The 20,878-nt window shown below is 45.8% G+C and overlaps 1 protein-coding gene across 2 annotated transcripts in view; it reads left to right on the plus strand.

Annotated features, from left to right (window-relative positions):
• Positions 1-3,553, plus strand: part of CMTM7 (CKLF like MARVEL transmembrane domain containing 7) — a 42,153-nt gene extending 38,600 nt beyond the window's left edge. For both annotated transcript variants that reach the window (XM_082411874.1, XM_082411875.1), the window contains 2 exons: positions 1,357-1,438; positions 3,021-3,553. In XM_082411874.1, coding sequence (XP_082268000.1) covers positions 1,357-1,438; positions 3,021-3,034 — 96 coding nt within the window. In that variant the 3' untranslated portion in view covers positions 3,035-3,553. The remainder of the gene's footprint in view (positions 1-1,356; positions 1,439-3,020) is intronic.
• The last annotated feature ends 17,325 nt before the right edge of the window (positions 3,554-20,878 follow it).

The raw sequence follows: 20,878 nt of genomic DNA on the forward strand, positions 1-20,878 counted from the left end.
ACATGGTCCCTGCTAATGAGAAAGTGGTGATCTAGCTTAGGAGGCCAGGGCACATGAAACAATTAGCACACAAGGCACTGTCATCCAGAAGAGCATTGTGTAGCCCTATAATAAACTGTTCAGTTATGCAGTGTGGACAGTTGGAGACTGGGATGGTGTATAATGTGCTAATTGTGCAGAACAGACAATGAGAGGCCAGGACAGGCTCTAATAGGCTGATTATGTGGTGCAGACAATTGGTACAAAAGGAGCCACAGCAATGGACGGGGTCGGGGGTGGGGTGACAGGCAGCCACGTGTGGAAACCAGCAGCTAGGTTGGATAATCCTGCGCTTGGTCTGGCTGCTCCTGGGCCGTTCCTTCTGGACCTCAGGGAGCTCCCAGCCGTGCACTTGGAGGGCCTGAGGGCACCTGGGCAACAGGCAAGCAGAGGTGGACTCTGGGCTCAGATCTCTGGTCTGGCCCTTGCTGGCTCCACATTCCTGGGCTGAAGAGTTGACCTCCTGTCCCTGGTTTCTTGAGCTGAAAAATGAGCGGGGAGAGGTAACAGCCGCGCCCACCTGGCAGAGCTGTGCGGGTTCCTTTAAAGGGCTTAGAACACTGCGTGGTACGAAGTAAGTGCTCAGTCAGTGTTAGCTGCTGCCGCTGCCAGTGTTGACAAGTCAGGAGAGGCTACAGGCTTCCAAGTTCCAGGCAAAGACACCTGAGTCCCTGCCTGCTTCTTGCTCCATCATTTAATGAGCCGCCGTGAGGCCCTTTCCTTATCACAAACGAGGCGGCTGCTCTGGGCTAGGTGCTCACAGCTGAGCACAGAAAGGAAAGGAGCACTGCCTGAACTTATTTCAGCCTAACGTTACTTAAATACATGCAAACCTAAGACTAGGTATTGGGGCCTCAGCTTCTGGCTCCGACACAGCTGTAAAGCCAGACAGACAGAAAGCCTTTACGGATGAAGTGCAGATGATGCTACCACACCAGGAAAATCCATTTGAATGTTAATGTGTTAAAAACCCAAGTTAAAATGTACTATTCCTCCTTTTTCTGTCTTATTAGCCCAGGATAATTAAAGTCCGGTGGCTTGGCCCCAGCTCGGTTGTAAACATAAACCCGAGCGTGGGCAGGTAGTTGCCTAGAGAAGAGGTGAGGGGTGGCGACCGGAGGCCTGACTGTGTCCCAGCTGCGGGCCCGGGCGTCACCTCCACACCTGAGCGAGGACGGGTGGCCGGGTCACTTGAGTCCCTGAGCTCCCTCCCAGCCACAGCTGGTATAGGAAACAGGCCCAGGGATGAGCAGCAGAAAGGGCTGCCGCGTGACTGCCCTCGGCCTGGGCTCTTCCTGCCCCCTTTCTCCCGTGCAGATCTTCGGTTTCCTGGCCACCTTCCTCTGCCTGGCGAGCGTGTGGCTGTCCTACAAGATCTCGTGCGTGACCCAGTCAACAGGTGAGTTCTGGTCTGAAAACAGATGACCGAGAAGGTTCCCTCTGCTCAGGAACGGGAGGACACAGGCTCTGGAGCTCGGCAGTAGGGAACCACCCTGCTGCAGAGGACCCTCTGCTCCGTCTTGTCTCCACAGCGCCCAGGGGCACCCTCACATCTGCGTCTCTGATGGCCTAGCGTTTTCTTTAAATGAGTTTCCTAATGACAAAAATAAAATGTAGTACATTTAGAAAATCGAAATAAAAAGAAATTTTTAAAAATAAAAACCATTATCACACTACCCAGAAACAGCACCTGCTGGGTGTCTATCCCTCCTGCATTTCCTCTCTGAGTATATATATAGAGAGATGTGCTTGTTTTGTTTGTTTGGCTGCCCTGTGCAGCTTGCAGGATCTGAGTTCCCCGACCAGGGAGCGAAACCATGCCCCCTGCAGTGGAAGCACGGAATCTTAACCACTGGACCACCAGGGAAGTCCCTGCACATGTGCATTTATTAAAGGATCAGAGTTCATGTATTATTTTGTAACCTTCTCTTCTGCTTCTACCTAGCCCCCTATCAGGCACTTTCCCCACATCATTAGGTGTCCTTCTCTGGCATCCTTCATGGCTCCACGGTGTTGCACTGGCTCCATTGCGTGTCGGTGCCGTAGTTTACTTGTCTCCTATTTGGGGACTTTATGTTTGTTTTTTTATTTTTTAAAAGAAAATTCTTTCCTACTAAACAGTGCTGTAATGAATATCCTTATAAATATATCCCTATACACACACTTAATATTTTTTATCTTTAGAATAAATTCCTAGAAATAGAATTGCTGAAAGTCAAACCAGCTATTTCGGTTAATTTACTTCTTTCTTTGATCCAGCACTTCCTTTCTTTCTTCTTTTTCTTTGTTTTTTAAAAATACATTAAAAATATCGAAGCACCTTACCTTGCCCAGCAGAGAGGTTGCCACAGCAGCACTTCAGTCTTAATGGTCCCAGTGGCAAAAAGCTAACAGAAGGCTAGGTGAAAGGAGCCAGTCACCAAGGACCACATATTGTAGGATTCCATTTAGGAAAAATGTCCAAAATAGACAAATCCACAGAGACACAGAGTAGGGTAGTGGTTGCTTAGGGCTGGGGGGAGGGATACAGGGGTGACTGCGCATGCCTGTGGTGCTGCTTTTGGAGGCGATGAGAATGCTCTAAAATTGGGGTAGCTGCACAGTTCTGTGAATATAGTGCAAGCGGCGGAATTGCACACTTTAAATGGGTGAACTGTATGGTATATGAATTATATGTCTGTGAAACTGTTTTAAGAAAAAATGAATGGTAAAAAAATGCGAAAAAGTTCATAGGTAATGTCTAAAAGTAATCTATAAATGTAAGTATACATATACTAGGTAAAATTACGGAGGAAGAGCCAAAAGAAACAGCTGAAGAAGTTACAGTACCTCTGAGGAAGAGGCCTGGCTGGGGTGGGGAGGAGCTGGGAGGGGAATCATCATTCCCACGGGCGGTGGTGCGGACGGGGAGGCAGCGCATGCGCAGCCGTTGGGCAGCCCTGCGTGCCGAGCTCTGCCAACTCTTCCGCTTCCTTTCCCAGATGCCGCCGTCTGATACCCTAACAGCCCGCCAGCCCTGTAGGAGGCGCTGCAGGACGTGTGACCCACGCGGATGGAGGGGCTTGAGCCGGCGGCCGCAGGAGAGACCGGGGTCTGGGTCCCCGGGCCGGTGGGTGCGGGAGGGGCCCTTCCTCCGGCTCCTGAGCGGGTCCAGCCTCTCACGCCAGCCTTCTTCACTTCCTCAGAGAATATTCCTCCCCGTCCGGGAAAGAAAAGCAGCCTCCAGGGAAATATGATCTCTCCCTCCTGCTTTAGAACCGCCTCAGGGACTGATGCCCCTCTCCCCAGCCCTCGGGGAGGGGCGCTGCCTTAAATCCTCTTGTGAAAACACAGCCACCTCCTAATTTATCTCGCTTGGAAATCTGGTCTTGAAGGTACCCTCTTTCTTAAAGTGAGGCTTATGGGAGCACCATGAGGTCAGCCTGTCCCCAAATAGGAGATCTCGGTTCCTTTCCTTTTGTTACCATTGTGTACGTGTTTGTATGTTTTTAAATAAAATGTTGACTTGGCCAATTGCAGAAGGATTTCTCATTAAGTTAGAAGAAGGCTGTGAAGTGAGCGCTACCTGGGGGCCCACTGGGTTTGTGTGCCCCACCGGCGGTAAGAGGAGCAGAGGATGCAGATGGTCCTGGCCTCTCAAGATCTGAGTATTTTCTTTCTTTTTTATAAATTATTTATTTAATTTTGGCTGCGTTGGGTTTTTGTTGCTGGGCGCGGGCTTCCTCTAGTTGCAGAGAGCAGGGGCTCCTCTTCCATGCGGTGCGCAGGCTTCTCATTGTGGTGGCTTCTCTTGTTGCGGGCACGGGCTCTAGGCGCGCGGGCTTTGCTCCGTGGCATGTGGGATCTTCCCAGACCAGGGCTCGAACCCGTGTCACCTGCATTCTTAACCACTGCGCCACCAGGGAAGCCCTTGTGTATTTTCAAAGTAAATTGATGTAAAAGGGTGGAAGCCAGTACTGTTTACACAAGACTCAAAAGCAACACAGGCAGCCTTTAAAAAGAGGGCAATTCTGACACATGCTACACCATGGATGAACCTTGAAGATATTATGTTAAGTGAAATAAGCCAGACACAAAAGGACAAATACTGTATGATTTTAGTTACATGAGGTGCATAGCGTAGGCAAAATTCAGAGAGACAGGAAGTAAAATGGTGGTTGCCAGGGTCTGGAGGGAGGGGCCCTGGTGTGAGTGTTTAATGCGTACAGTTTCCATTTGGGAAGATGAAAACATTCTGGTTGGGACTTCCATGGTGGTCCAGTTGTTAGGACTCCGTGCTTCCACTGCAGGGGATACGGGTTTGATCCCTGGTCAGGGAACTAAGATCCCACATGGTGAGAAGCCAAAAAAAAAAAAAAAAAAATTCTGGAGATGGACGGTGGTGATGGCTGCACAATAATCTAAATGTAATTAATGCCACTGCACTGTATAACTAAAATTTGTTAAAACGGTTAACTTTTATGTTATATGTATATTTTACCACAATTTTTTCTTTTTTTAAAGCAATGCAGGACCTTCTGTCTAAGGCACCTAAGTAGCTGCAAAGCTACTTGGGAAATGGAGGAAGGCAGAGGTCCAATTACGCACACCCCACAGCAGGCACCACAGCCCAGCAGAGGCCAGCGCCGTGTTCTAACAGCTAAGCGTCGCAGGTCTAAAGGATACAGGCTGCAGGATGTGGGTGTCTTCTCTACACCAGGTGCTCTCTGGGGCTGCTCACCCAGGGGGAGTGCCCACACGTAAGCCAAACTCTGTCCCCGCACGGGGAGGTGACCCACTGAGCAGACCCAGCCAGGCAGGACCAAGCCAAGGTGTGAGAGGAGGGAAGACTGGACCCATGGGGGGAGGATGGGAGTCAGGTACCTGCCCCAAGGACCAAGAGCCAGCCTTGGCTCATTGTGGCCACCACAGGCCCAGGATAGGGCGTTGGCACCTGTGGCACTAGGGACACTGGGAGATGAGACCAGAGTGGGTCTGCCCACATCATCTCCCATGAGCGGGCAGCTCCTGGCCAGCAGAGACCTGGGGAGGAGGGCTGGACAGTGGGCTGGGGCCGTTTGTCTGGCAGGCCTCTGCACAGGTGTTTTCTCACCGCCCACAAGAAAGACTGCTGCTCAGAGAGGCTCTGGAAAACAGCTTAGCTGTGCTGCTCTCTGCAGGAGGTGGCGTGCAGCCATAGCACTGCCTCTTTCTCTGAGGGCCCTGCTAGGAAGCACATCTATCCTGAAGGTTGGGCCGTGGAGTAGGGAGATCCAAGGAGAAAGCCGAGGGGAAGTGAGGTTAGGGCTAGAGCTGGGATTTGAGTCCAGGTCTGGCCTGTGACCACCCCACCCAGGTCCTCTGGGTGGGCAGGCAGGGCGGGGCCAGAGCCAGCCTGTGCCAGCTGGTTTCCTCCACAGGCAGGTGGCCCTGGTGTCTGCAGGAGGCCCAGAGAAGGAAACAAGTGTGTTCTTGACGGAGGCCCTGGCCTGACACAGCCCTTGTGCTGCAGCGGGCCTGGCGGCTTCTCTTCCAGACATGGTGACCTGCTTGGCCCTCAGCCTGGGCCTCCAGCCAGGATGCTCAGGTGACCCAGAGCTGTCCCACTCCCTGTGCCACCACCTCCCAGGCCTCTTCCTTAGCAAGGATAGCTAACTTCTGTTGCCATGGAAACACTGCAGACCTTTGGGCCCCTTCTCAGCGCCATCTTTTCTCCACTGTAGTGGTTTCTGAACTGCAGCCTGTGAACTCTCACAGGTGCTCCGAGGAGCTCACAGATGTCGATTTTATGTGCAAAATATATGTTAACATCTTAAAACGCACACTCTTCTGTTATCAGTGGCAAGCACTGAACGGTGGGAACCCCTGGGCCGGCCATGCTCCAGCACAGGCTCCCTGGCCTCATGCAGCCCTCGGGGAAGGCTGGCCTTGCACCTGGGCTGGTCCAGGGAGACGCCAGGAGTGGGAGGTGAGCGGCTGAGAACCTTCCACGACGTCCTGGGCGAGCCAGGCTTCCTCCAACTCCTGCCACCAGGACCAAGCAGCGGAATGAATGGAAGATGAGGCTACAGCCCCAGTTAGCTCCTTCCTCCAAATCGTGCGGTTTTCAAATTAATCCCATTACTCTTCTAGACTCACTTCATAAGAAGTCAATGTTATAAATGTAAATGAGTAATTTATATGAATACTATATTTCCTGTTTTATATAATGGAATTTCATGGGGGATTTAGTTTGAGAAAAGGGATTTCTCTGCTTTAAAAAAGAAAAAAAAGTCAGGCACCCCCTGCCCTGAAGGGAGCTGCCAGGCTGCCCACGGGGCACCAGACAAATGGACACAGCGACCGGCCCAGGTTGAAGGGGGCAGGAAACCAGGAGAAACTTCCTCAGGAGACCGCGGTGAGAACACCTGGAGCCTCTGGACATTGTAAGGAGACTGAGGCCACTGGTGGCTTGTTGAGGATTTACTGTAATTTTCTGTATAGATAAGTAATTATGCCAAAAAAAAAAAAGACCATGATTAATATATAAAGTTGTGCAAAAGAGGAAATGCTATGGTATGAAGCGTTGCGCAGGGCTCAGTTCTGAAGAGTGATAGCAGCCAGGAAAATGGGCACTCTATTGATCTGACCAAAACTGTAAAAAAAAAAGGAAAAAGAAACCCTCATTCCCCAAGTGACTGAGAGAAGTGGAAATCTGGATTTTTAGGCCAAACAAAACTTGCGTGGGGCTGGCTGCGGCCTGCCGGGGCCCCAGGTTTGCTACCCCGCCCCCGGCGGTGGTGCTGGGGCGGGTGGGCGCGGGGGCGGTGGGGGGGACGCAGGAAGTCAGCTGCTTCCTCCCGACCGCTGGGCGGGGGCGGGGCCCTCCCCGGGGAGCGGGAGCCGGGTCCCCAGCCCGAGGCGCGCTGCCCGGCGCCGCCGCGGCTCCCCGGGGACTCGGCCTGCCTTTCTATGGGAAACTCACCGGGCCCCGCAGGTGGCCGCCCGCGCCCGCAGCGCCGCCTTTTGGTGGCCGCGGGGAGCCCGGTTCGTCCGACTCCAGGGCTCGGGAACAGAAGCGCAACTGCCACGTTTTATTTGGACTTCAGGCGCTCAGATGAATCATAATCCTCTGGTTCGCGACCGCAGCCTCCATTTAACTGTAACTACACGCTTCCCATCCCCCACCCCCACCCCCGGTCCTCTTCTCTTCCGAATCTACCATTCACCACACCTTTGCTTTTCTTATTACATAATTCTAGCGTTGCTCGATGTACTGCCTAAAAAGTGCAGCGAAGTATGGCCGTTATTTATTAAACCCCACGCTGTATGTCATCCTTTCGCTGTGTTGCTGTAACAGACACCGCATTTTAGGCAGCACTGGACATCCTCTTGGCCCCCCCATCTCTTAATCCAGCGGGCACCGTGTGCCTGCCCTGCAAGGGCTGTGACCAGTTTCACTCCAGCGCAACCACGGAGCTGGGCTGCACGCTTCACTGACAGGTCTTGACTGTCACACCAGAGCTTTCCCGTGGTCGCCGCCAGGGGTGTCCAGCCCGCAGGTGCAGGAGTTCCTGCCCCGTGGGGTGATGCTGGCTAATGGGACATAGGAGTCAGTGGATACATTTGTCCTCCTCTCCCGGGACAGACTGTTCTGAGGCAGGTTTTATACAGTGTCTCCAAGGACAGTCCCGTGGGACCATGCAAATGATCACACAGGGTGGTCTACTCGGCAGCGCATCCTCATACTGGCTGGTTCTCTCTCCTTCCCGGCTTCACTGCCCACGTAGATGGTTCATCTGGATCTGTGGGTACAAGCCGACAATATGCGGCGGCTGCACCAACAGCCTTATTCAGGGGCAGCCTCAGAAGACAGTAGTGGAGATTGGCGGCCCCATTGGCCAGAGCTCTGAGCATCTGACTCATCCAAGGAAAGAAAATACACGGCCTCAAGGGGGCAGTGAACGGCCAGGGACCCCAAGAAGTGGGTGGACAGAAAGCCACTAAGATTCTCAGATGATCAAGTCGTTTGAACGAGAGGTGAGTCACCTACCAAATAAAAACCCTGGTTAATGAGGCCACTGAATGCCAGGAAGAAGGCAGCCCAGGAAAACTCCTGCACAGATGTATCTATTTTACGACTAAAAGCCAAGTCAGGTGATTGACAGCCTTAAAGGGGCGGGCGGAGCGGACCAGCAGAGGCAGAAACCTGGAGTGAGTCCACGGCTCCCGTGCAGCAAAGAACTACTCAGCGTGAGCTGATAAAACTCAGACCGGATAAACTACAGCCATGAGACAAGCAGGGACAAGACTCAGGTATAGGATCGGGTGGCGGGATTCATCCCCACCCAGGGGGAAGCCCTACATATTCCTAAACTCTATTATAGATACTGCCTGTAGTTTTGTGGGGTTTTGTTTGGTTGGTTTTGGTCTGGACTGTGCTTGCTGCTCTTTTGTAAAAACCTGCTCACGGGATCCGTTCATTGCATCCACTGTTGGTGGCTCATGTAAGGGGTCAGAGGCAGAGCCGCCGACAGGGTTTCCCCATAAAGCTTGCCGAGCGTTTGAAACAGTGCCTCTTCCTGGGAGAAGAAAAGGTACAAGGTCTTTTCACCCAAGGTTTTGGATGGCCAGGGGTGCTACGCATATCTTCCAAGCTTCCTTGGAAGTTGCACCCCGCTGTCTGGCCGATGGAAGCTGGGAGCTTTACTGTGGACTCTGGGCGCTTAAATAAGAAGGTGGCCACTTTCATTTCCACAGTGCCCGATGTCTCCAAAGTGGATGGAGGTGCTGCTGCCATCATACCTGGCTCTTAGTTTGCAGCCTGGGGTACTGCTAACACTTTATTTTTTAAATGGGGGCATGGAGGGGTGAGGGACGGGTGGAATGAGTTTGCCTTTACCTGGCACAGCACACAACACACTTATTGCCCTGAATTCTCCAGTGAGAGAGCATCAGTGGTTTGGACACACCTGGTATCATGTGAACTGTTGGTGGGTATGCAGGCATCTCTGTAATGGCTCCACAGAGAAAACTGCTTTGCTGCATCACCCAAGCACTGCTGATGAAAGACAGATGGGCCCCTCAATGAGGACAAAATCCACGTGACCTGCCTTCCAACTAACCATCTTGGGAGCTGCGTCACAGCCAAAGAGACATTTCACAATCAGTTAAGGACAAACTTTGTCATAGCTACCACTTACCAAAAAAGGGGCCCCACCCCCAAACTAGCCACTTTGCATATTGGCTGTTGGAGACAGTAGTACATCCCAAACCTGGAAATATTCCCACAGCCTCCACCCCAAGTCATCAGACGTGTGGCCACCTTTGAATGAGGGCCCCAAATAACCAATAATCTTGGAAGCCATTTGGGCGGCAATGAAAGACACCTTACCCTAGCACCTCTGTCTTCTTCAGACCTAGAGGAAGTACATGTGTCTGTGACCAACTGCACAGCTGAAGGGGGCCTTTGGCAATGACCACTCCTCCAGTTCCTCTGGGCCTCTGAGCTTTTGAACTTGAGAACTTTCTCCTGCCGCTGAGAAGCGACTGTGAGAATGACTGAGCTCTAATCAAAACAGCCTCCAACTTGACATCCTGCAAGTCTGAACTACATTCCATAGATGGGAAAGTTCTATCATGAAAATATCATGGATCTTCCAATTAAGGCCAGCCCCTAAGCCTTTAACTAACTTCACAAACAGGTGTCTTCCCTACTGGGCTGCTGGTTTCATGAAGGCCAGCTGACAAGAATCAGTGACGAAGGATCCCACCCACCTCCAAGGTGAGCAGGTCCTCTATGATGCTAGAGCCTTTCAGTGAGAGCAAACGGCCGATGGCCCGCAGCAATGGACGCCCCTTGTGATGAGCTGAACTTAAGGTGGGACTTCTAGCCGGAGTGCACCCCCCAGGATTTAACGAACAATATCTGTATATAAGCTCATGGGCTGTCGCTAACGGCCTAGCTGTAATGGTCAGGTCTTTGGGCCGCCCAGGACTGGACTTGTAAAGACATACCATATATTGGGTGCATCCCCCGTGTAAACGTAAATAATTACAGACTCAATATTTACATTATATGTATGTTTAGATGAAGCAACCACATCTAGAGAAAAGTGTTGAGACAAACATACATGGAAAAAGCCAACACGTGTGGCCATCACCTCTACCACAGACCAGTGGGCTGTGCTCAAGTCCACCATGGGTAAGCAAGCACCATAAAGCTTGAGATGCCCAGTGAGAAATCATGCAAGCAACTCTTCACTGCAAAGACTTGTATTATTTGCCAGCTATACCAGAGTCCTCAGTGATGACTTCCACAGGGCCAGCTGGTCTGTCTTCACCTTTCTACAACTTGCACAAGGTGATTACCGCCTCTGTCTACCTGAGCTCCTAGGTACTCAAGGACTTTTGCACCTGCTTTGACCTCAACAGATGAAGGGGTGGATGTTTCATTTCATTCAAATCTATGTAGACAAACTTGGACACTTTGTCCCAGGTATTCTATGGCCACCCTCCTCTGCCCACTGTCTACTTACATTGGAAAATGGCAACTCCTGAGTCCAGAAAGGAGGATGGTGTGGCTCATCCCTGACGGGGGATGACAGATCTCAACTGATCAGGTGTGAACATGTCTGACCCCAGAAATACACGGAGGTCAAGGGGACATGAGTAACTTTTTTTTTTTTTTCCCCCTGTTACAAGTATGGACCAACAGTTTCAAATGTCCTTCCCCTAATCTTCTAGTTCTCATGATGTTGACTATGTCACCCTCATCTAACCCAGCTGCAGGGCCCCAGGGCCAGGGGTGGATTAAGACAAATTTGGATGGCCCTGGAGGTTCATTTCCTCCCTCATTTTGGTAGCTTATTGGAGAGATGACTCTAAAGGTTTGAGTTAGCACAATGGAAAAATATAGTGATTCCAGCCCTTGAGTTGTTTTCTTTTTTTTTAAATTTTTATTGGAGTATAGTTGTTTCACAATGTTGTGTTAGTTTCTGCTGTGCAGCAAAGTGAATCAGTTATACATTTACATATAGCCACTCTTTTTTAGATTTCCTTCCCATTTAGGTCACCACAGAGCACTGAGTTCCCTGTGCTATACAGTATTTTCTTATTATCTATTTTATACATAGTAGTGTATATATGTCAACCCCAATCTCCCAGTTCATCCCACCTCCCCTTCCCCACTTGGTAACCATAAGTTTGTTTTCTACATCTGTGACTCTTTCTGCTTTGCAAATAAGTTCATCTGTACCATTTTTCTAGGTTCCACATATAAGTGATATTATACGATGTTCGTCTTTCTCTTTCTGACTTACTTTACTTTGTATGACAATCTCTAGGTCCATCCATGTCACTGCAAATGGCATTATTTTGTTCTTTTTTATGGCTGAGTAATATTCCATTGTATATACCACATCTTCTTTATCCATTCCTCTGTCAATGGACATTTAGGTTGCTTCTGTGTCCTGGCTATTGTAAATAGCTGCAATGAACATAGAGGTGCATGCATCCTTTTGAATTATGGTTTTCTCTGGATATATGCCCAGGAGTGGGATTGTCCAGCCCCTGAGCTCTTGAGGGTCTCCTTTTCCAATAAGGCCGCTCTTCCAGAGAGCTTCCATTCTTTGAGAGTTGAATGATTACTTGAGTGCCCCCTGTACCTTCTGTACATACACATGGGAGCACTGTGGGGTGGGGTCCCTCTCTGCCTGTAGTCTGTTTATGTCCCGAACAAACTATAGGCTAATGAAAGCTTAGGGAACTGCACATGCTCAACTTCTAACCTGCTTGATTCCCCCCAATATGCCTTACTTATATCTGTACCAAGAGGCACAGTGTCATATTAAATTGGATATCTTTCCATATCAGTAGAGAATTTCTGTATTCCATTCAGTGAACGTATTCCCCTATAGATTCACATTTGAGGGAAAATAGTCTTTAATCAGAGGATGCCCATCAGGGTGGCAGCTACCACCCTTCGTTGTGAGGGCATGTGCTCAAGGAAGTAGAGACATGGGTGGGATGTTAAAACAGGATAAAACAGGGACCTGAAAAGCACTTTCCCTTTGGGGCTTGTCCCTCTTGCTTCTCCCACTGCCATGAGAACATGTTTGGGCCAGCCTGCTGGCAGGATGTGAGAGGCACATGGAGGAGGACTGGTTTCCCCTGTTGACAGAGAGATGACCCAGAAGCATGAGCTTCCAGCCAACAGCAAGCCTATGGCCAGACTTCAAGTCAGCCCTGCCAAGGACAGAAAAGCCACGCAACCTAAACTATGACCCACAGACTCATGAGCTAACTATATAGTGTTAAGTCACTGAATTTGGGAGTTACTTAGTATGCATCATTATTTGTGGAGATAGTTACAGAAGGCACCAAGGTGGGGTTTAGAACTTCAGAGTCTCCAGCTATACCTCCTGCTCCATAGAGGCTGGTTTTATTAAGAGCCGGCTTCTGGGAATTCCCTGGTGGTCCAGTGATTAGGGCTCTGGGCTTCCACTGCAGGGGGCATGGGTTCAATCCCTGATCAGGGAACTAATATCCCACATGCTTTGCAGTGCGGCCAAAAAAAAAAAAAAAGATCTGGCTTCTTCTCTGTTGCCCATGTAGATTTTAGGTTAAACCCTAACTTGAGAGGATTTCAAAGGCAGAAGCAATGGGTTGACATTGGTTTGTCCAAAGCCAGGATGGGTTGACATTGGTTCCAACTGGCTACTGGCTTCTGGTGGAACAATCTTTTTGTAGATGTTAAATATTCTGACTGTGAGGGAAGGGGGGTAACTGGTGGCTGGGAAAGGTACTCAGAAGCTAGGCCAAGTGTACAGGTGGTTGAGTCGAACCTGAGGATCAAATAAAAAGGGCTGAGCCATTGGAAACCTGGAGTTTGCACTTCCAAAGGATACAGTGGAACCAATGTGAGGAAGATTCAGTAAATCCAACAAATAGGAGAATTAGCATCAAAAGAACTTAGGATCTTCATAGAATAATCTGAAAGAAAATAAAGTAAATGAAGTTAAAAGCTCAATGGAGCTGGTATACTGTAAATTAGAGTTAAAATTCAATGAATAAGTGAAATACAGCTTAAGAAAAAAATTAGTGTTTGAGGCTACCATCCAGAGTGTAGCACAGAGAGATAAAGAATTAGAAAATATTAAAGAGTTCATTGTTATAGAGGATGGGACTTCCCTGGTGGTCCAGTGGTTAAGAATCCATCTTGCAATGCAGGGGACGCTGGTTCAATCCCTGGTTGGGGCACTAAGATCCCACACGCCGCGGGGCAACTAAGCCCATACACCACAGCTAGAGAGCCTGTGTGCCGCAACTACAGAGCCCACATGCTGTGAAGCCTGTGTGCCACAACTACAGAGCCCATGCACTCTGGAGCCTGCACGCCACAACTAGAGAGAAGCCCACACACTGCAACGAAGAGCCTGTGTGCCGCAACTAAGACCTGATGCAGCCAAAAAAAACACATTTCTCATTAAAAAAAAAACTTTACAGAGGATGGAATGAGAAGGTCCCATGCATGCCTGATGCAGAATCTAATCCAGAGGGAGAATAAGGAGAGCTAATTTCAAAGTGGAAAACAAATGAGAATTTTCTAGAAATGAAGAATGTCAATCCTCAGACTAAGGAAGCATACCACATCCCTCGTAAGTTACATGAAAATAAATCCACCTGGATGTCTTCCAGTGAAACTCAATACCAAATGCAAAGATAAAATCTTAAAAGAACCAAAGATGACCTACTATGAATGTAGGCTCACAGCAGATTTTTATTTTGCAATGTTAGAGCCCGGATGACAATGGAATAATATCTCTGAAGGATTGAGATTAAAAAAAAAACCCCAAAACTGTCAATCTAGAATTCACCATCCAGCTTAGCTATTTTTTAAGTATAAGGGCACTCTTGCTGAAAGGACAACTAACCCTTGAGTCAGAAGAAAATGGAATCCAAAAATAAGTAGAATGTAAAGAGGCAACGGTGAGGAAAAAATAAAATATATTGTCAAGTCTAAAAAAGCAATGGTTGCATAAAACAACAATAATAGCTAACTTGAGGGAGATGTTAAAACAAGATAAATTTAAACAACTAGGCAACAACAATGCAGTAGATGGGAAGAACTGATGGGCATTCATTCTAAGGTCAGTTTTGTTTGGGAGATGGGTAGGAACACTGATTAAATTTATACGTTTGTATAAAATCAAATATGCATGCTAAAAATGTAACAGTATTACTGAAGAATTTTAGTTAACAAAAGTGGCAGGAATTACAGTATAAAGTCACCATTTTGCAACCCTTACTAAAATAACAGATTTAGACAAAGGTCAATGGATGAAACTTTTCAGCTAAAAAGGTGATGGGAAAATTTACAGTGGGAGGAGTCAGGCTGTCAGCACCTGAACCCACTGATTAAGTGTGCACTAAGAGTGGCACTACGTCAGGGTACACACTGCCTGATGAAGTACACAACATCACCTACAAGAAACGCTTAAAACAAGAAGAAGCCTAACCTGAATTTAAGCAAGACTTTAGAGTTTGCTTTTTGTTTAGAGGAAATACTAAGAATAGAGGAACAAGATAAATAACACAAGAACACAAACAGATAAATCCAGAATGTGAGATGTCTTACAGGAATCCAAACTATTAGAGGGAAAAAAAGATGCCAGCAGCATTGCTGAATACAAAATAATCAAAATTAACCCCATCCTTGTTCCACAATTCTAATCAGAATATGTAATTTTTAAATAAAGATCCCATTCTGGGGAATTTCCTGGTGGCCCAGTGGTTAGGATTCCATACTCTCACTGCCGAGGGCCCGGGTTCAATCCCTGGTCAGGGAACTAAGATCCCACAAGCCACATTGCGCGGCCAAGAAAAGAAAAAGATCCCATTCTGGGTAGCTACAAAAATAAGTATCTAGGATAAATCTGACAAAAGATGGGCAAGACTTTTATGAAGAAAACCATGAAACTTTACTGAAAAACAATAAAGGACCTAAATCAGTGAAGATGCTATGTTCATGACTGTGAGGGTCAATAATAAATCATTTTTCCACAAATTAATCTATTCAATGCAATTCCAAGAAAAAATCAAAAAGCTTTTTTCATTTTTCAATGAAACTTGCCAAATCCATCTTAAGAATTCATAATAAAAACTAAAGTGCCTCTGTAATCTTCTTCGTTTTATTGTAAACCCAAAACTTCTCTAAAAAGTCTTTAAAATTAAAAAAAGTGCCAAGAATAAAACTATTTAGAACTTGCCATATCAGATATTAAGATTTTTATCAAGACTGTGGTATTAGCAAGGGGAAAAATAGCCCAAGAAAGTTAGCACCAGACCCAGGCATATACATAAACCTGGTAAATGACAGGGGCAATATTGTCTATTAGAGGAACAGAGTCACTCACTGAAATAATAAATCAGAGGGGATGAGAGACTCACACCACACACAAAAATCAAGGCACAAGCAAGTACTAAATATAAGACGCAAATCCTTAAACATTTTAGAAAGTAGAGGAGAACATCTCTGACCTTGAGGTAACTACAGAAGCAAAGTTAAAATATAATTCACAGAATATGAGAAGATATTTCCAAGGCATATTACAAAGGGTAATATCTATAATATGTCAAGAACTCTCAAATGAAGAAAATACTCAGTATTAAAAAAAAAGGCAAAGGAACACTGCTATATATAAAATAGGTAACTAATAAGGACCTACTGGAACTCTATTCAGTATGCTGTAATGACCTATATGGGAAAGAATCTAAAAAAGAGTAGATATATGTATATGTATAACTGATTCACTTTGCTGTACAGTAGAAAGCAACACAACATTGTAAATCAACTATACTTCAATAAAATTTTTTAAAAAACGATGAGGCTGATTTTTGGCTCGCTGATAAATTTAAGTATGGTGAGAGGCAGTGCATGAGAGTTGGAAAATATCCTAAGAGGTGAGAGAATTTGAAGAGGTTTGAAGGATAATTCGATTTTAGATTTTGTGTAGTCAGGTTGATTTCAAGGGGCCAGAATAAAACCTGACACAGTCACGGCCAGGGCAGTTCATTTCCAATAATGAGGCATAGTTATTTGTGGAATTGTTGGTGGGGTAATATTGTTGGAGAGAAGGAATCCAGTGAAGTTGCTTCTGGCTAATAGACTTTTTTTTTTTTTTTTAATAAATTTATTTATTTATTTTTGGCTGTGTTGGGTCTTCGTTTCTGTGCGAGGGCTTTCTCCAGTTGCAGCGAGCGGGGGCCACTCTTCATCGCGGTGCGCGGGCCTCTCACTATCGTGGCCTCCCTTGTTGCGGAGCACAGGCTCCAGACGCGCAGGCTCAGTAGTTGTGGCTCACGGGCTTAGTTGTTTCGCGGCATGTGGGATCCTCCCAGGCCAGGGCTCGAACCCGTGTCCCCTGCATTGGCAGGCAGATTCCCAACCACTGCGCCACCAGGCTAATAGACATTTGATGGAATCGATTAAGAGCGGGTGTTTTCACTGATGAGAATTAATGTAGAGAAGCAAGGTTGCCCTGGGAGCAGGAAGAAAAGAATTCCAGTGCTGTAGACAGCTGGGAGCGACGTGGTGATGAGAGTGATTAACAGCGCTCAGGCGTTGATATTTGACGCGTCAGGAGTTTCCATCATTAGGTCTTTGGAATGAAAACCTGTGAGGCAGGGTCTTCCTGTTCCCGCGAGGCTTCCGATGACCAGAGATGTTGCGTTAAAAGATACGGCTTTCCATAAACCTCCTATTGTTCGAATGTCTTGTTCATCGTTTGAATCGTGGATCATGGATCCGGAGCATAGAAACAATATGGCTTTGAAGAAGGCGCATGTACAAATGTGCAGGAAGGCTCATTGAAGTTGATTCATGCCATTGTTACTATGATGAGGCCTACTTGGCTGAAAGTGGAGAAAACAACCATTTTTTGGATGTCGTTTTGGGTGAGAACATCCGTTGCTGTAAAGGGTGTGGTGATTGCTCCTAAGCGTAATGCTGTTGTTTGAAGGAACTTGTTATTTTCTACTAGGGGGTAAACGTGAATAAGTAGAAAAATGCTGTTACCAGTCTTGCGTTTTCGTACTTGAGAGGAGTAGGGCTGGGGGCGGGGGAGGGGGTGGGAGGGATAGGGCCTTCCCTTGCTGAGGGAATTCAAGGGGGTAGGCCAAATGGGGTGGGTTTTTCAGTTGCAGCTGGAAAACAAGTCCTATGAAGGGTAAGTTTGGGTAGTCTAGGTTATGTATAAAAATTTGTTGTAAATCCCATGCATTTAAGTTGAATAAGAATCATGCTATCGATATAAGAAATCCAGTATCTCCCATGCGGTTATAAAAGATTGCTTGAGGGGGAGTTCCCTGGTGGCCTAGTGGTTAGGATTCCGTGCTTTCACTGCCAGGGCTGCTTGGATCCCTTGTTGGGGAACTAAGATCCCAAGAGCTGCATGGCATGGCCACAGGAAAAAAAGAAAAAGATTGCTTGAAGGGCAATTGGATTTGCTGCTGCTCGGCCATGTCATCATCCAATCAGTAAAAAAGATATAATTCCAACTCCTTCTCCTCTGATGAAAAGTTGGAAAAGATTGTTGGCAGTACCAAGAATTAGTATTGTAATTAGAAAGAGGAGTAAGTATTTGAAAAATCAGTTAATATTCGGGTCTGCGTGTATATATCACATTGAGAATTCTATAATAGATCATGTAACAAATAGTGCTACTGGTACAAATATTATTGAGAAGTCATCTATTTTGAAACTAAGTGATCATTTGAAGGTTTGGAGGGTGACTCAGTGTCAGTTTGAAATCATTATTTCTTTGCTTGAGTGAATGAATAATATTGTGGGGATTAGACTGGTAATAAAGCCTCTGAGATAGTGGTTTTTATGTAGGATGGATATACGTTACTTTCATAGATGTTAGAGTTTGTTGTTATAATTGGTGGTATTAAAATAAATCATGTAACTAGTGTGAAAGAGGCAAATAAGTTTATTCCATTTATTTGGAGTTGCACCAGTGTTCTGGCTCCTAAGATCAAGGGATGACTACTATCCTTTAAAAGTCTGAAAAAGCCATCCTGTTAGGTATGGAGGAGTGAATTAGCAGTTCTTGCATGCTTTTTTGGTAAATAAGAAGGTTTGAGCTTCTGTTACTAGATGCACAAGCTAGTGGGGGTTTTTAAACTATATTTACAGTAGAGGGGCCCCCAAATAATTTGGGGATTAAGTGACAGGAGTAAGAGGGGTAAGAGGTGGAGAGTTATAAGGGCATTTTCTCATGTCAGTGATGGTTTGATGTTATTAACGTAATGTATATATTTACCTCGTTGTGTTATGATTAGCATTTATAGTGAGTCTAAAGCAGTCATTACTGTTTTAATTCCTATGAGGATAATGGTAACGTTTGATCATGAGAAAGATGATATTACTACAAATAGTACTCTAGGAACCCTCCTACACTGTTGGTAGGAATGTAAATTGGTACAAGCACTATGGAGAACAGTATGGAGGTTCCTTAAAAAACTAAAAATAGAACTACCATATGATCCTGCAATCCCACTCCTGGTCATGTATCTGGAGAAAACCATAATCCAAAAGGATACATGCACCCCAATGTTCAGTGCAGCACTATTTACAATAGCCAAGACATGGAAGCAACCAAAATGTCCATCAACAGAGGAATGGATAAAGATATATATTTATGCACCATTATATATACCAATATATATAATATTCCATTAGATATATATATATATATATATATATATATATATCTTATGGAATATTACTCAGCCATAAAAAAGAATTAAATAATGCCATCTGCAGCAACATGGATGGACCTAGAGGTGATCATACTAAGTCAGAGAAAGACAAATATCATATAATATCACTTATATGTGGAATCTAAAAAAAGGTACACATGAACTTATTTACAAAACAGAAATAGAGTCACAGATGTAGAAAACAAACTTATGGTTACTGGAGGATAAATTGTGAGACTGGGATTGACATATACACACTACTATATATAAAATAGATAACTAATAAGGACCTACTGGATAACACAGGGAACTCTACTCGATACTCTGTAATGACCTATATGGGAAAAGAATCTAAAAAGAGTGGACATATGTATATGTATAACTGATTCACCTGGCTGTACAGCAGAAACTAACACAACATTGTAAATCAACTATAGTCCAATTAAAAAAAATCTCCAATTAGAATGAGAGTTGGGGGTAGGGCTAAATCTGTAAGGCTTGCTAGTCATCATCATGTTGCTGTGAATGGGAGGAGCGTTTGTGGGCCTCTGTGCTGGGATGATTGTTTGGCTGTGAATGCGTTGGTGGTGTGAGTTTGCTGGGAGAAGAGTATAGATGATGTGAGGCGGTGGTAATTGTTAGGGCGGCAGCTCCTCTATAGCTTCAAGGTGTTTGGATGAGAATGGCTACGACTAGTGCTGTGCAGCTGACTGATGAATATGTGGTGAGTGACCCTAAGTCTGTTTGGTGTGAAGAAATGGAGCGAGTGAGAATTATTCCTCGTCAGGAAAGGATGAGAAAGGGATATGCTCTGAAATCTGTGCGTGGATTTAGAATTGTTGTGACCATAGCACGCTGTAGCCTCCACGTGTTGGTAATACAGCTGCAAGGACTATGGGTCCTGCACTGGGGGCTTCTACCTGGGCTTTGGGCGATCAGAGGTGAAGGCTGTCGAGAGGTATTTTTACACTGAAGGCTATTATGCCTGCTAGTCCCATGAAAATGTTAGATCCGGAGTCGGGTATTATTTGTGTTTGATGTTGAATTATTAAGAAGTTTAAAAAAATTTTTTAATTGAAGTATAGTTGATTTACAATGTTGTGTTACCTTCTGATGTACAGCAAAGTGACTCAGTTATGCATATATATACATTCTTTTTTTATATTCTTTTCCATTATGGTTTGTCACAGGATACTGAATATAGTTCCCTGCGCTATACAGTAAGACCTTGTTGCTTATCCATTCTGTATATAAAAGCTTACATCTGCTCACCCCAGCCTCCCTCTCCATCCTTCCCCCACCCCCGTCCCCCTTGGCAACCACCAGTCTGTTCTCTGTGTCCGTGAATTATTAAGAAGTTTAATGAGCCTGTAGTATTGTGGATATGTCCTAGTGCTACTAAGAGTGGGTGGGATCCTGCTAGCGTGCAGAATGAGAAAGTCCTGTGTGAAGTCGTTCTGTCTCATTATCTCATCAGGTAATGACAGTAAGTGTTGGAACTAGTGTTGCTTCAAATAAAATATAAACTAGGATTCGTTCTACAGCAGGCAATGTTATGATTAGAAATATTTGTAGTATCACTAGTATGGTGATGTAGAGTTTTTTTTTTTTTGGATTAGGGATTCTTGGACGGGTGGGATTGGCTGGCTAGAAGTATGAGTGGCAGAAGTCGTGTTGTTAAAGCTAATAGTGGTGCTGATGGGGAGTCAGAGAAAAAAACTAGTGAAGAGTTGAGGCTATTATCATTAAATTGGCTGAGAAGAAGTAGGCTTATTCAACGAATCAGTAAGCTGTGGGCTGAAGGGTTAATTCAGATTATATTATTCTTTGATAATCCTGTTAGTGGTATTAATATAATTGTAGGGATAATGATTTTTGACATTGGAGAAGGTTAAGATTTTATACCTAGTTGGTGCCATACATGTTTGATTATTATTATTACTCTTATTATTATATCCCTTTTGTTACTAACAGGGATAGTCCAAGTGAAGCTTTGTAAGCTGCAAATACTAGTAGGAAAATGGGTATTCTGCTGGCTAGAGTGAAATGTGTGTTTAGAATTATTAGGGTTGCTATCATGAATTGTAATAATATTATTCCTTCTCAGCATAATATC

The sequence above is a fragment of the Balaenoptera physalus genome, assembly GCF_965194825.1.
Source record: "Balaenoptera physalus genome assembly, chromosome: 11".
In the NCBI taxonomy this organism is placed as follows: domain Eukaryota; kingdom Metazoa; phylum Chordata; class Mammalia; order Artiodactyla; family Balaenopteridae; genus Balaenoptera; species Balaenoptera physalus.